The sequence below is a fragment of the Heptranchias perlo genome, unplaced genomic scaffold (assembly GCF_035084215.1).
Source record: "Heptranchias perlo isolate sHepPer1 unplaced genomic scaffold, sHepPer1.hap1 HAP1_SCAFFOLD_495, whole genome shotgun sequence".
NCBI classification, from domain to species: Eukaryota; Metazoa; Chordata; class Chondrichthyes; order Hexanchiformes; family Hexanchidae; genus Heptranchias; species Heptranchias perlo.
Window position 1 is genome coordinate 108275 of NW_027139511.1, and position 15301 is coordinate 123575.

General features: G+C 43.2%; 1 protein-coding gene across 1 annotated transcript; it reads right to left on the reverse strand.

Annotated features, from left to right (window-relative positions):
* Window positions 1-1409: 1409 nt before the first annotated feature.
* Window positions 1410-5349, reverse strand: LOC137313956 (zinc finger protein 664-like). Its single transcript, XM_067979653.1, has 2 exons — window positions 5293-5349; window positions 1410-2583 (listed from the first exon to the last, which is right to left on the reverse strand). Exon 2 carries the CDS (start codon window positions 2220-2222, stop codon window positions 1710-1712), a length of 513 nt encoding a protein of 170 aa, XP_067835754.1. The 5' UTR covers window positions 2223-2583; window positions 5293-5349; the 3' UTR covers window positions 1410-1709.
* Window positions 5350-15301: the final 9952 nt, after the last annotated feature.

Sequence of the window (15301 nt, forward strand, 5' to 3'; positions counted from 1 at the left end):
AAACAGCATCTCTTAGGATCCCTTCAAGCATCTTCCCTCTGATCGAGGTTACACTGATGGGCCTCTCATTCCCCGGCTCTGATTTGTCCCCTTTAATGAAAATGGGAACTACGTGAGCTCCCTTCCAATCTCAGGGGACAATCCATGACTCTATTGAGCTGTTGAAGATACAGGCAAGGGGCTCACAGAGCACCCGTCCCATCTCTTTAAACACCCGGGGGTGGATATCATCTGGACCTGGAGCACAATGCATTTTGAGAGTTCATATTTTATCCAAAGTGACATCCCATTGTATTTTAATATTTATGATGTTATTGTTGACAGCACATCCCACAGCTGGAATCTGAGCATCATCCACAGGAGTGTAGACTGATGAGAAATAGTCATTCAACAGCTCTGCCATAGCCCGGGAATCTGTCCTGAACTGTCTTTCAGTGGCCCTAAAGCATCTTTAATGGTCTTCTGACTCCTGATGGAGCTGGAAAGACATTTGCTATTATTCTCAGAATTGGGCACCATCTTCTTTTCCAAAGATCTCTGAGCTTCTCTAATGGCTGCTTTTGTCTCCCTCGATTGTGGGTGATATTTGACCCAATTCTCCTGTAAACTGAATTCATCCTGATCCGATCTGGGTTAAATGTAAGACAGTTCGGGGAGTCAGGAATCATTCACCGCTAGACCCACACTGAGAGGTAAAACCCCAGACGGTTCCTGAGTAAGGATTCCTCTGGTACCTCAGCATATCTTTGTCAGCTATCTTACAGTCCACTCCTGGAGGCCCCACTCCCTGAGCCTACAACCTTCAGCAGGGTCAGTGGTGGAGTTCCGCAGTGGGAGTGATCCCAGAGTAACTGTCGGGATCGCTCCCACCCTGTGGATGGTCCGGATCGTGCATTTTTAGTGATCCTGGTGTCTAACACGCACACATCAATAAAACCGGGAATTCTGGAAACACACTGCAGGTCCTTCTTTATCTGGAGATCAAATGACTGTTGTATAATTGTACCAGCAGTTAACAGGCTCCTGTGAACTCCTCCCTCTGCTATTTTGATGCAGACTTTAACCCATTTATTTTAAATGGGTTTATTTTAAATGAGTTAACGCCTGCCTTAAATGGTAGACTCAGGACTGTCACACAAACAGGTTAAATCTTCATAGAATAATTACCACAGTCATTTTTAGACTGGACGCCGCACGGTGACTTTGCTGTCAGTGAAGAGAGACGAGAAAGACCAAAGTGCCGTTTGCCCCTCTCAGTGTGGCCCTGAAGGACTGTGTCCAGGCTGAAGTTCTGTTCCCACCGGACGATCCTCCCCCCAGATTGTCCTTTCTGAGCTCCAGTCAGGTGATGCTAAACACTCAGGTGGGAAACACCAAAATCTACAACAAGGTGTTTGAAACAAAGCTGATTTATTTCATAAATATCCAGAATATTAAACTCCAGCCCAGTTATAGGGGTTATTAACATCAGGAGAAACAAACCCCAACTGTCAGAATGAACATGGTTCAGTCCTGGATGTGATTAACAGCAGAATCCAACCCCTGCAGTCATATGTGAACTCACTGGAGTCTCAGCACATGTGATGACTGAGTGAATCCCTTCCCACACACGGAGCAGGTGAACAGTCTCTCCCCAATGGGCATGCGTTGATGTGTCAGCAGTTCATTTCTGCTTCTAAAGCTCTTCTCACAGTCACTGAGTTAAAAGGTCACTCAATGGTGTGAACAAGTTGATGTTTCAGAAGGTGGGGTGAATTAGTGAATCCCTTCCCACACACGGAGCAGGTGAACAGTCTCTCCCCAGTGTGAACTCGCTGGTGTTTCAGCAGGGCGGATGACTGAGTGAATCCTTTACCACACACAGAGCAGGTGAACGGCCTCTCCCCAGTGTGAACTCGCTGGTGTTTCAGCAGGGCGGATGACTGAGTGAATCCCTTCCCACACACGGAGCAGGTGAACGGCCTCTCCCCAGTGTGAGTGCGTTGGTGTTTCAGCAGAATAGTTTTGCTTTTAAACCTCTTCTCACAGTCAGAACATTTAAAAGGTCTCTCATCGGAGTGAACTCGCTGGTGTGACAGAAGGTCGGATGACTGAGCGAATCCCTTCCCACACACAGAACAGGTGAACGGCCTCTCCCCAGTGTGACGGCGTCGATGAGTTTCCAGCTCTGAAGGGTAATTGAATCCCTTCCCACAGTCCCCACATTTCCACGGTTTCTCCATGGTCTGGGTGTCCTTGTGTCTCTCCAGGTTGGACGATCAGTTGAAGCCTCGTCCACACACAGAACACGTGTACGGTTTCTCCCCGCTGTGAATGGTCCAATGTTTTTTCTGGCTGTGTAACTGGTTAAAGCTCTTTCCACAGTCAGTGCACTGGAACACTCTCACTCGGTGTGTGTCTCGGTGCTTTCCCACTCACACTGATGTTTGAAATCTTCTCCCACAGAAAGAACAGACAAACATTTCTCCTTCCACATTCAAAGGTCGATGATATTCAGGTCCTGATGAATCGAGTGACTCTGTCAGATCTTGACGTGATCTTTGGTTTGAGTTTCCTGTCTGCAAATCCTCCCCTTCTAGTACCCTGTAAAAGGAGTTTATAAAAGTTATCACTGTAAGTACAGGATAGAAATTCAGATCAGATAACTCTACTTTTTATGGAACTTTCTTTCCTCTCTTATTCCTCAAAGCTGTAAATCCCCATCCCATACAGTCTCCCTCCTCCGTGTGCTGAAATCCAAACCCATCGCATCATCCTTCAGTGGTCCTAAACCATGAGTGAAAGGGTGAGAGAGCGAATGCGAGAGAGCGAATGCGAGAGAGCGAATGCGAGAGAGCGAATGCGAGAGAGCGCGAGAGAGCGAATGCGAGAGAGCGCGAGAGAGCGAATGCGAGAGAGCGCGAGAGAGCGCGAGAGAGCGAATGTGAGAGAGCGCAAGAGAGAGCGCGAGAGAGCGAATGTGAGAGAGCGCGAGAGAGCGAATGCGAGAGAGAGCACGAGAGAGTGAATGTGAGAGAGCGCGAGAGAGTGAATGTGGGAGAGCGCGAGAGAGTGAATGTGGGAGAGCGCGAGAGAGTGAATGTGGGAGAGCGCGAGAGAGTGAATGTGGGAGAGCGCGAGAGAGTGAATGTGAGAGAGCGCGAGAGAGTGAATGTGAGAGAGCGCGAGAGAGTGAATGTGAGAGAGCGCGAGAGAGTGAATGTGAGAGAGCGCGAGAGAGTGAATGTGAGAGAGCGCGAGAGAGTGAATGTGAGAGAGCGCGAGAGAGTGAATGTGAGAGAGCGCGAGAGAGTGAATGTGAGAGAGCGCGAGAGAGTGAATGTGAGAGAGCGCGAGAGAGTGAATGTGAGAGAGTGAATGTGAGCACAGCAGTGGGCTCGGTGTGGAGAATGAAGTGGGGCAGGTGGAGCATCTTTCAGTGGGGCAGCAGTGATCATAATCACATTCGGTTTAGAATAGTTATGGAAAAGGACAGGGGACAGTCAAATGTGAAAATTCTTAACTGGAAGAGGGCTAATTCCAGTGAGTCAAAAAGGGATCTTGTCCGTGTGGATTGGAATGAAAAATTGGCAGGCAGAACAAGAATTGAACAGTGGGAGGCCTTCAAGGAGGAGTGGGTTTGGGTACAGAGTAGACAGATTCCCACGAGGAGGAAAGGAACAGCATCCAAAGCTGGAGCTCCCTGGATGACTGAAGAGATAGAGATCACCATTTCTCCTTCATTGACAGACTCTCCGTGACCGATCACCATTTCTCCTTCATTGACAGACTCTCCCTGACCGATCACTATTTCTCCTTCATTCACAGACGCTCCCTGACCGATCACCATTTCTCCTTCATTTACAGACGCTCCCTGACCAATCACCATTTCTCCTTCATTGACAGACGCTCCCTGACCGATCACCATTTCTCCTTCATTTGCAGACGCTCCCTGACCGATCACCATTTCTCATTCATTTACAAACGATCCCTGACCGATCACCATTTCTCCTTCATTTACAGACTCTCCCTGACCAATCACCATTTCTCCTTCATTTACAGACGCTCCCTGACCGATCACCATTTCTCCTTCATTTGCAGACTCTCCCTGACCGATCACCATTTCTCATTCATTTACAGACTCTCCCTGACTGATCACCATTTCTCATTCATTTATCGATGCAGAATGATACCAGGACTTCAAGGCTGAAGTTACGAGGAGAGATTACACAAATTGGGGTTGTATTCTCTCGAGTTTCGAAGGTTCAGGGGTGATCTGATCGAAGTTTATAAGATATTAAGGGGAACAGATAGGGTGGATAGAGAGAAACTATTTCCACTGGTTGGGGATTTTAGGAGTCGGGGGCACAGTCTAAAAATTAGAGCCAGACCTTTCAGCAGTGAGATTAGAAAACATTTCTACACACAAAGGGCGGGAGAAGTTTGGAACTCTCTTCCGCAAACGGCAATTGATACTAGCTCAATTGCTAATTTTAAATGTGAGATAGATAGCTTTTTAGCAAACAAAGGTATTAAGGGATATAGGCCAAAGGCGGGTATATGGAGAAAGATCACAGATCGGCCATGATCTTATTAAATGGCGGAGCAGGCACGAGGGGCTGAATGGTCGACTCCTGTCCCGATGCTCCGATGTTCCCTGACCGATCAACATTCCTCCTTCATTTACAGACGCTCCCTGACCGATCACCATTTCTCCTTCATTTACAGACGCTCCCTGACCGATCACAATTTCTCCTTCATTTACAGACGCTCCCTGACCGATCACCATTTCTCCTTCATTTACAGACGCTCCCTGACCGATCACCATTTCTCCTTCATTTACAGACGCTCCCTGACCGATCACCATTTCTCCTTCATTTACAGACGCTCCCTGACCGATCACCATTTCTCCTTCATTTACAGACGCTCCCTGACCGATCAGCATTTCTCCTTCATTTAGAGACGCTCCCTGACCGATCACCATTTCTCCTTCATTTACAGACGCTCCCTGACCGATCACCATTTCTCCTTCATTTACAGACGCTCCCTGACCGATCTCCATTTCTCCTTCATTTACAGACGCTCCCTGATTCGATGAGTCACGAGGTTTGACGCGGACACTGCGCATGCTCGGAGGCCGCGGGCCGTGTGTTGAGTTTCGGGTCTGATCTAAACCGGAGCCCCCGGAGTGTAGAGAGAGAGAGGAGAATGTTCACTGTTTGATATTCGGGCCCGGGGCCGCACTCGGGGTTTGTGAAGCCCCCGCCCCCTCCCCCGGGGTTTATTAACCCGCTCCCCCCGCCCATCTCTCACCTGTTGCCGACACGATCTCGGCCTCACTCCCCGCCCGCCGCGCATGCTCAGCTCACACTGCCCGGGTGATTGACGGGAGCTCCGGACCAATAGGAAGAGCGGAGAGGGGCTGGAGGACCGAGCGGGCGGTTGGTCCTCCAACCAATGGGAGTGGGTGAGGGGCGGGACTTGCGGCACCGAGTGGGCGGGGCTGAGCCCGGATCTCCCTCATTGGCTGAAACTCTGCATCAATTTTAAACCTGATTGATGTCAAACTCGAGGGAAAAACTGGACTTTAATAAAGGACAAAGAGGAGGGAATATTGGAGGGAATAACACAGTGTAGGGATAAAATGGATTAATTCAGGACAGACAGCAGGGAATATTGGAGGGAATAACACAGTGTAGGGATAAAATGGATTAATTCAGGACAGACAGCAGGGAATATTGGAGGGAATAACACAGTGTAGGGATAAAATGGATTAATTCAGGACAGACAGCAGGGATTATTGGAGGAAATAACACAGTGTAGGGATAAAATGGATTAATTCAGGACAGACAGCAGGGAATATTGGAGGGAATAACACAGTGTAGGGATAAAATGGATTAATTCAGGACAGACAGCAGGGATTATTGGAGGAAATAACACAGTGTAGGGATAAAATGGATTAATTCAGGACAGACAGCAGGGAATATTGGAGGGAATAACACAGTGTAGGGATAAAATGGATTAATTCAGGACAGACAGCAGGGAATATTGGAGGGAATAACACAGTGTAGGGATAAAATGGATTAATTCAGGACAGACAGCAGGGAATATTGGAGGGAATAACACAGTGTAGGGATAAAATGGATTAATTCAGGACAGACAGCAGGGAATATTGGAGGGAATAACACAGTGTAGGGATAAAATGGATTAATTCAGGACAGACAGCAGGGAATATTGGAGGGAATAACACAGTGTAGGGATAAAATGGATTAATTCAGGACAGACAGCAGGGAATATTGGAGGGAATAACACAGTGTAGGGATAAAATGGATTAATTCAGGACAGACAGCAGGGAATATTGGAGGGAATAACACAGTGTAGGGATAAAATGGATTAATTCAGGACAGACAGCAGGGAATATTGGAGGAAATAACACAGTGTGGGGATAAAATGGATTAATTCAGGACAGACAGCAGGGAATATTGGAGGGAATAACACAGTGTAGGGATAAAATGGATTAATTCAGGACAGACAGCAGGGATTATTGGAGGAAATAACACAGTGTAGGGATAAAATGGATTAATTCAGGACAGACAGCAGGGAATATTGGAGGGAATAACACAGTGTAGGGATAAAATGGATTAATTCAGGACAGACAGCAGGGAATATTGGAGGGAATAACACAGTGTAGGGATAAAATGGATTAATTCAGGACAGACAGCAGGGAATATTGGAGGGAATAACACAGTGTAGGGATAAAATGGATTAATTCAGGACAGACAGCAGGGATTATTGGAGGGAATAACACAGTGTCGGGATAAAATGGATTAATTCAGGACAGACAGCAGGGAATATTGGAGGGAATAACACAGTGTCGGGATAAAATGGATTAATTCAGGACAGACAGCAGGGAATATTGGAGGAAATAACACAGTGTAGGGATAAAATGGATTAATTCAGGACAGACAGCAGGGAATATTGGTGGGAATAACACAGTGTAGGGATAAAATGGATTAATTCAGGACAGACAGCAGGGAATATTGGAGGAAATAACACAGTGTAGGGATAAAATGGATTAATTCAGGACAGACAGCAGGGAATATTGGAGGGAATAACACAGTGTAGGGATAAAATGGATTAATTCAGGACAGACAGCAGGGAATATTGGAGGGAATAACACAGTGTAGGGATAAAATGGATTAATTCAGGACAGACAGCAGGGAATATTGGAGGGAATAACACAGTGTAGGGATAAAATGGATTAATTCAGGACAGACAGCAGGGAATATTGGAGGGAATAACACAGTGTAGGGATAAAATGGATTAATTCAGGACAGACAGCAGGGAATATTGGAGGGAATAACACAGTGTAGGGATAAAATGGATTAATTCAGGACAGACAGCAGGGAATATTGGAGGGAATAACACAGTGTAGGGATAAAATGGATTAATTCAGGACAGACAGCAGGGAATATTGGAGGAAATAACACAGTGTAGGGATAAAATGGATTAATTCAGGACAGACAGCAGGGAATATTGGAGGGAATAACACAGTGTAGGGATAAAATGGATTAATTCAGGACAGACAGCAGGGAATATTGGAGGGAATAACACAGTGTAGGGATAAAATGGATTAATTCAGGACAGACAGCAGGGATTATTGGAGGGAATAACACAGTGTAGGGATAAAATGGATTAATTCAGGACAGACAGCAGGGAATATTGGAGGGAATAACACAGTGTTGGGATAAAATGGATTAATTCAGGACAGACAGCAGGGATTATTGGAGGAAATAACACAGTGTAGGGATAAAATGGATTAATTCAGGACAGACAGCAGGGAATATTGGAGGGAATAACACAGTGTAGGGATAAAATGGATTAATTCAGGACAGACAGCAGGGAATATTGGAGGGAATAACACAGTGTAGGGATAAAATGGATTAATTCAGGACAGACAGCAGGGAATATTGGAGGGAATAACACAGTGTAGGGATAAAATGGATTAATTCAGGACAGACAGCAGGGAATATTGGAGGGAATAACACAGTGTAGGGATAAAATGGATTAATTCAGGACAGACAGCAGGGAATATTGGAGGGAATAACACAGTGTAGGGATAAAATGGATTAATTCAGCACAGACAGCAGGGAATATTGGAGGGAATAACACAGTGTAGGGATAAAATGGATTAATTCAGGACAGACAGCAGGGATTATTGGAGGAAATAACACAGTGTAGGGATAAAATGGATTAATTCAGGACAGACAGCAGGGAATATTGGAGGGAATAACACAGTGTAGGGATAAAATGGATTAATTCAGGACAGACAGCAGGGATTATTGGAGGAAATAACACAGTGTAGGGATAAAATGGATTAATTCAGGACAGACAGCAGGGATTAGTGGAGGGAATAACACACTGTAGGGATAAAATGGATTAATTCAGGACAGACAGCAGGGAATATTGGAGGGAATAACACAGTGTAGGGATAAAATGGATTAATTCAGGACAGACAGCAGGGATTATTGGAGGGAATAACACAGTGTAGGGATAAAATGGATTAATTCAGGGCAGACAGCAGGGAATATTGGAGGAAATAACACAGTGTAGGGATAAAATGGATTAATTCAGGACAGACAGCAGGGATTATTGGAGGGAATAACACAGTGTAGGGATAAAATGGATTAATTCAGGACAGACAGCAGGGAATATTGGAGGAAATAACACAGTGTAGGGATAAAATGGATTAATTCAGGACAGACAGCAGGGAATATTGGAGGGAATAACACAGTGTAGGGATAAAATGGATTAATTCAGGACAGACAGCAGGGAATATTGGAGGGAATAACACAGTGTAGGGATAAAATGGATTAATTCAGGACAGACAGCAGGGAATATTGGAGGGAATAACACAGTGTAGGGATAAAATGGATTAATTCAGGACAGACAGCAGGGATTATTGGAAGAAATAACACAGTGTAGGGATAAAATGGATTAATTCAGGACAGACAGCAGGGATTATTGGAGGGAATAACACAGTGTAGGGATAAAATGGATTAATTCAGGACAGACAGCAGGGATTATTGGAGGGAATAACACAGTGTAGGGATAAAATGGATTAATTCAGGACAGACAGCAGGGAATATTGGAGGGAATAACACAGTGTAGGGATAAAATGGATTAATTCAGGACAGACAGCAGGGATTATTGGAGGGAATAACACAGTGTAGGGATAAAATGGATTAATTCAGGACAGACAGCAGGGAATATTGGAGGGAATAACACAGTGTAGGGATAAAATGGATTAATTCAGGACAGACAGCAGGGAATATTGGAGGGAATAACACAGTGTAGGGATAAAATGCATTAATTCAGGACAGACAGCAGGGATTATTGGAGGGAATAACACAGTGTAGGGATAAAATGGATTAATTCAGGACAGACAGCAGGGAATATTGGAGGGAATAACACAGCGTAGGGATAAAATGGATTAATTCAGGACAGACAGCAGGGATTATTGGAGGGAATAACACAGTGTAGGGATAAAATGGATTAATTCAGGACAGACAGCAGGGATTATTGGAGGGAATAACACAGTGTAGGGATAAAATGGATTAATTCAGGACAGACAGCAGGGAATATTGGAGGGAATAACACAGTGTAGGGATAAAATGGATTAATTCAGGACAGACAGCAGGGATTATTGGAGGAAATAACACAGTGTAGGGATAAAATGGATTAATTCAGGACAGACAGCAGGGAATATTGGAGGGAATAACACAGTGTAGGGATAAAATGGATTAATTCAGGACAGACAGCAGGGATTATTGGAGGAAATAACACAGTGTAGGGATAAAATGGATTAATTCAGGACAGACAGCAGGGAATATTGGAGGGAATAACACAGTGTAGGGATAAAATGGATTAATTCAGGACAGACAGCAGGGAATATTGGAGGGAATAACACAGTGTAGGGATAAAATGGATTAATTCAGGACAGACAGCAGGGAATATTGGAGGGAATAACACAGTGTAGGGATAAAATGGATTAATTCAGGACAGACAGCAGGGAATATTGGAGGAAATAACACAGTGTAGGGATAAAATGGATTAATTCAGGACAGACAGCAGGGATTATTGGAGGAAATAACACAGTGTAGGGATAAAATGGATTAATTCAGGACAGACAGCAGGGATTATTGGAGGGAATAACACAGTGTAGGGATAAAATGGATTAATTCAGGACAGACAGCAGGGAATATTGGAGGGAATAACACAGTGTAGGGATAAAATGGATTAATTCAGGACAGACAGCAGGGATTATTGGAGGGAATAACACAGTGTAGGGATAAAATGGATTAATTCAGGGCAGACAGCAGGGAATATTGGAGGAAATAACACAGTGTAGGGATAAAATGGATTAATTCAGGACAGACAGCAGGGATTATTGGAGGGAATAACACAGTGTAGGGATAAAATGGATTAATTCAGGACAGACAGCAGGGAATATTGGAGGAAATAACACAGTGTAGGGATAAAATGGATTAATTCAGGACAGACAGCAGGGAATATTGGAGGGAATAACACAGTGTAGGGATAAAATGGATTAATTCAGGACAGACAGCAGGGATTATTGGAGGGAATAACACAGTGTAGGGATAAAATGGATTAATTCAGGACAGACAGCAGGGATTATTGGAGGGAATAACACAGTGTAGGGATATAATGGATTAATTCAGGACAGACAGCAGGGATTATTGGAGGAAATAACACAGTGCAGGGATAAAATGGATTAATTCAGGACAGACAGCAGGGAATATTGGAGGGAATAACACAGTGTAGGGATAAAATGGATTAATTCAGGACAGACAGCAGGGATTATTGGAGGGAATAACACAGTGTAGGGATAAAATGGATTAATTCAGGACAGACAGCAGGGAATATTGGAGGGAATAACACAGTGTAGGGATAAAATGGATTAATTCAGGACAGACAGCAGGGATTATTGGAGGGAATAACACAGTGTAGGGATAAAATGGATTAATTCAGGACAGACAGCAGGGAATATTGGAGGAAATAACACAGTGTAGGGATAAAATGGATTAATTCAGGACAGACAGCAGGGAATATTGGAGGGAATAACACAGTGTAGGGATAAAATGGATTAATTCAGGACAGACAGCAGGGAATATTGGAGGGAATAACACAGTGTAGGGATAAAATGGATTAATTCAGGACAGACAGCAGGGAATATTGGAGGGAATAACACAGTGTAGGGATAAAATGGATTAATTCAGGACAGACAGCAGGGAATATTGGAGGGAATAACACAGTGTAGGGATAAAATGGATTAATTCAGGACAGACAGCAGGGAATATTGGAGGGAATAACACAGTGTAGGGATAAAATGGATTAATTCAGGACAGACAGCAGGGATTATTGGAGGGAATAACACAGTGTAGGGATATAATGGATTAATTCAGGACAGACAGCAGGGATTATTGGAGGGAATAACACAGTGTAGGGATAAAATGGATTAATTCAGGACAGACAGCAGGGAATATTGGAGGGAATAACACAGTGTAGGGATAAAATGGATTAATTCAGGACAGACAGCAGGGATTATTGGAGGGAATAACACAGTGTAGGGATAAAATGGATTAATTCAGGACAGACAGCAGGGAATATTGGAGGAAATAACACAGTGTAGGGATAAAATGGATTAATTCAGGACAGACAGCAGGGATGATTGGAGGAAATAACACATTGTAGGGATAAAATGGATTAATTCAGGACAGACAGCAGGGAATATTGGAGGAAATAACACAGTGTAGGGATAAAATGGATTAATTCAGGACAGACAGCAGGGATTATTGGAAGAAATAACACAGTGTAGGGATAAAATGGATTAATTCAGGACAGACAGCAGGGAATATTGGAGGGAATAACACAGTGTAGGGATAAAATGGATTAATTCAGGACAGACAACAGGGAATATTGGAGGGAATAACACAGTGTAGGGATAAAATGGATTAATTCAGGACAGACAGCAGGGATTATTGGAGGAAATAACACAGTGTAGGGATAAAATGGATTAATTCAGGACAGACAGCAGGGATTATTGGAGGAAATAACACAGTGTAGGGATAAAATGGATTAATTCAGGACAGACAGCAGGGATTATTGGAGGAAATAACACAGTGTAGGGATAAAATGGATTAATTCAGGACAGACAGCAGGGAATATTGGAGGGAATAACACAGTGTAGGGATAAAATGGATTAATTCAGGACAGACAGCAGGGAATATTGGAGGGAATAACACAGTGTAGGGATAAAATGGATTAATTCAGGACAGACAGCAGGGAATATTGGAGGGAATAACACAGTGTAGGGATAAAATGGATTAATTCAGGACAGACAGCAGGGATTATTGGAGGGAATAACACAGTGTAGGGATATAATGGATTAATTCAGGACAGACAGCAGGGATTATTGGAGGGAATAACACAGTGTAGGGATAAAATGGATTAATTCAGGACAGACAGCAGGGAATATTGGAGGGAATAACACAGTGTAGGGATAAAATGGATTAATTCAGGACAGACAGCAGGGATTATTGGAGGGAATAACACAGTGTCGGGATAAAATGGATTAATTCAGGACAGACAGCAGGGAATATTGGAGGAAATAACACAGTGTAGGGATAAAATGGATTAATTCAGGACAGACAGCAGGGAATATTGGAGGAAATAACACAGTGTAGGGATAAAATGGATTAATTCAGGACAGACAGCAGGGAATATTGGAGGGAATAACACAGTGTAGGGATAAAATGGATTAATTCAGGACAGACAGCAGGGATTATTGGAGGAAATAACACAGTGTAGGGATAAAATGGATTAATTCAGGACAGACAGCAGGGATTATTGGAGGAAATAACACAGTGTAGGGATAAAATGGATTAATTCAGGACAGACAGCAGGGATTATTGGAGGAAATAACACAGTGTAGGGATAAAATGGATTAATTCAGGACAGACAGCAGGGATTATTGGAGGAAATAACACAGTGTAGGGATAAAATGGATTAATTCAGGACAGACAGCAGGGATTATTGGAGGGAATAACACAGTGTAGGGATAAAATGGATTAATTCAGGACAGACAGCAGGGATTATTGGAGGAAATAACACAGTGTAGGTATAAAATGGATTAATTCAGGACAGACAGCAGGGATTATTGGAGGAAATAACACAGTGTAGGGATAAAATGGATTAATTCAGGACAGACAGCAGGGATTATTGGAGGAAATAACACAGTGTAGGGATAAAATGGATTAATTCAGGACAGACAGCAGGGATTATTGGAGGAAATAACACAGTGTAGGGATAAAATGGATTAATTCAGGACAGACAGCAGGGATTATTGGAGGGAATAACACAGTGTAGGGATAAAATGGATTAATTCAGGACAGACAGCAGGGATTATTGGAGGGAATAACACAGTGTAGGGATAAAATGGATTAATTCAGGACAGACAGCAGGGAATATTGGAGGAAATAACACAGTGTAGGGATAAAATGGATTAATTCAGGACAGACAGCAGGGATTATTGGAGGAAATAACACAGTGTAGGGATAAAATGGATTAATTCAGGACAGACAGCAGGGATTAATGGAGGAAATAACACAGTGTGGGGATAAAATGGATTAATTCAGGACAGACAGCAGGGAATATTGGAGGGAATAACACAGTGTAGGGATAAAATGGATTAATTCAGGACAGACAGCAGGGAATATTGGAGGAAATAACACAGTGTAGGGATAAAATGGATTAATTCAGGACAGACAGCAGGGAATATTGGAGGGAATAACACAGTGTAGGGATAAAATGGATTAATTCAGGACAGACAGCAGGGATTATTGGAGGAAATAACACAGTGTAGGGATAAAATGGATTAATTCAGGACAGACAGCAGGGAATATTGGAGGAAATAACACAGTGTAGGGATAAAATGGATTAATTCAGGACAGACAGCAGGGATTATTGGAGGAAATTACACAGTGTAGGGATAAAATGGATTAATTCAGGACAGACAGCAGGGATTATTGGAGGAAATAACACAGTGCGGGGATAAAATGGATTAATTCAGGATAGACAGCAGGGATTATTGCAGGAAATAACACAGTGTAGGGATAAAATGGATTAATTCAGGACAGACAGCAGGGAATATTGGAGGAAATAACACAGTGTAGGGATAAAATGGATTAATTCAGGACAGACAGCAGGGATTATTGGAGGAAATAACACAGTGTAGGGATAAAATGGATTAATTCAGGACAGACAGCAGGGATTATTGGAGGAAATAACACAGTGTAGGGATAAAATGGATTAATTCAGGACAGACAGCAGGGATTATTGGAGGAAATAACACAGTGCCGGGATAAAATGGATTAATTCAGGACAGACAGCAGGGATTATTGGAGGAAATAACACAGTGCAGGGATAAAATGGATTAATTCAGGACAGACAGCAGGGAATATTGGAGGAAATAACACAGTGTAGGGATAAAATGGATTAATTCAGGACAGACAGCAGGGATTATTGGAGGAAATAACACAGTGTAGGGATAAAATGGATTAATTCAGGACAGACAGTCAGGATTATTGGAGGAAATAACACAGTGTAGGGATAAATTTGATTAATTCAGGACAGACAGCAGGGAATATTGGAGGAAATAACCATGTGTAGGGATAAAATGGATTAATTCAGGACAGACAGGAGGGATTATCGGTGGAAATAACACAGTGTAGGGATAAAATGGATTAATTCAGGACAGACAGCAGGGAATATTGGAGGAAATAACACAGTGTAGGTATAAAATGGATTAATTCAGGACAGACAGCAGGGATTATTGGAGGAAATAACCATGTGTAGGGATAAAATGCATTAATTCAGGACAGACAGCAGGGAATATTGGAGGAAATAACACAGTGTGGGGATAAAATGCATTAATTCAGGACAGACAGCAGGGAATATTGGAGGAAATAACACGGTGTAGGGATAAAATGGATTAATTCAGGACAGACAGCAGGGATTATTAGAGGAAATAACACAGTGTAGGGATAAAATGGATTAATTCAGGACAGACAGCAGGGATTATTGGAGGAAATAACACAGTGTAGGGATAAAATGGATTAATTCAGGACAGACAGCAGGGATTATTGGAGGAAATAACACAGTGTAGGGATAAAATGGATTAATTCAGGACAGACAGGAGGGATTATAGGTGGAAATAACACAGTGTAGGGATAAAATGGAT

Excerpts from the sequence above, each read along its gene's own strand:
- LOC137313956 (XM_067979653.1), bottom strand. The coding sequence starts at position 2,222 with ATGGAGAAACCGTGGAAATGTGGGGACTGTGGGAAGGGATTCAATTAC.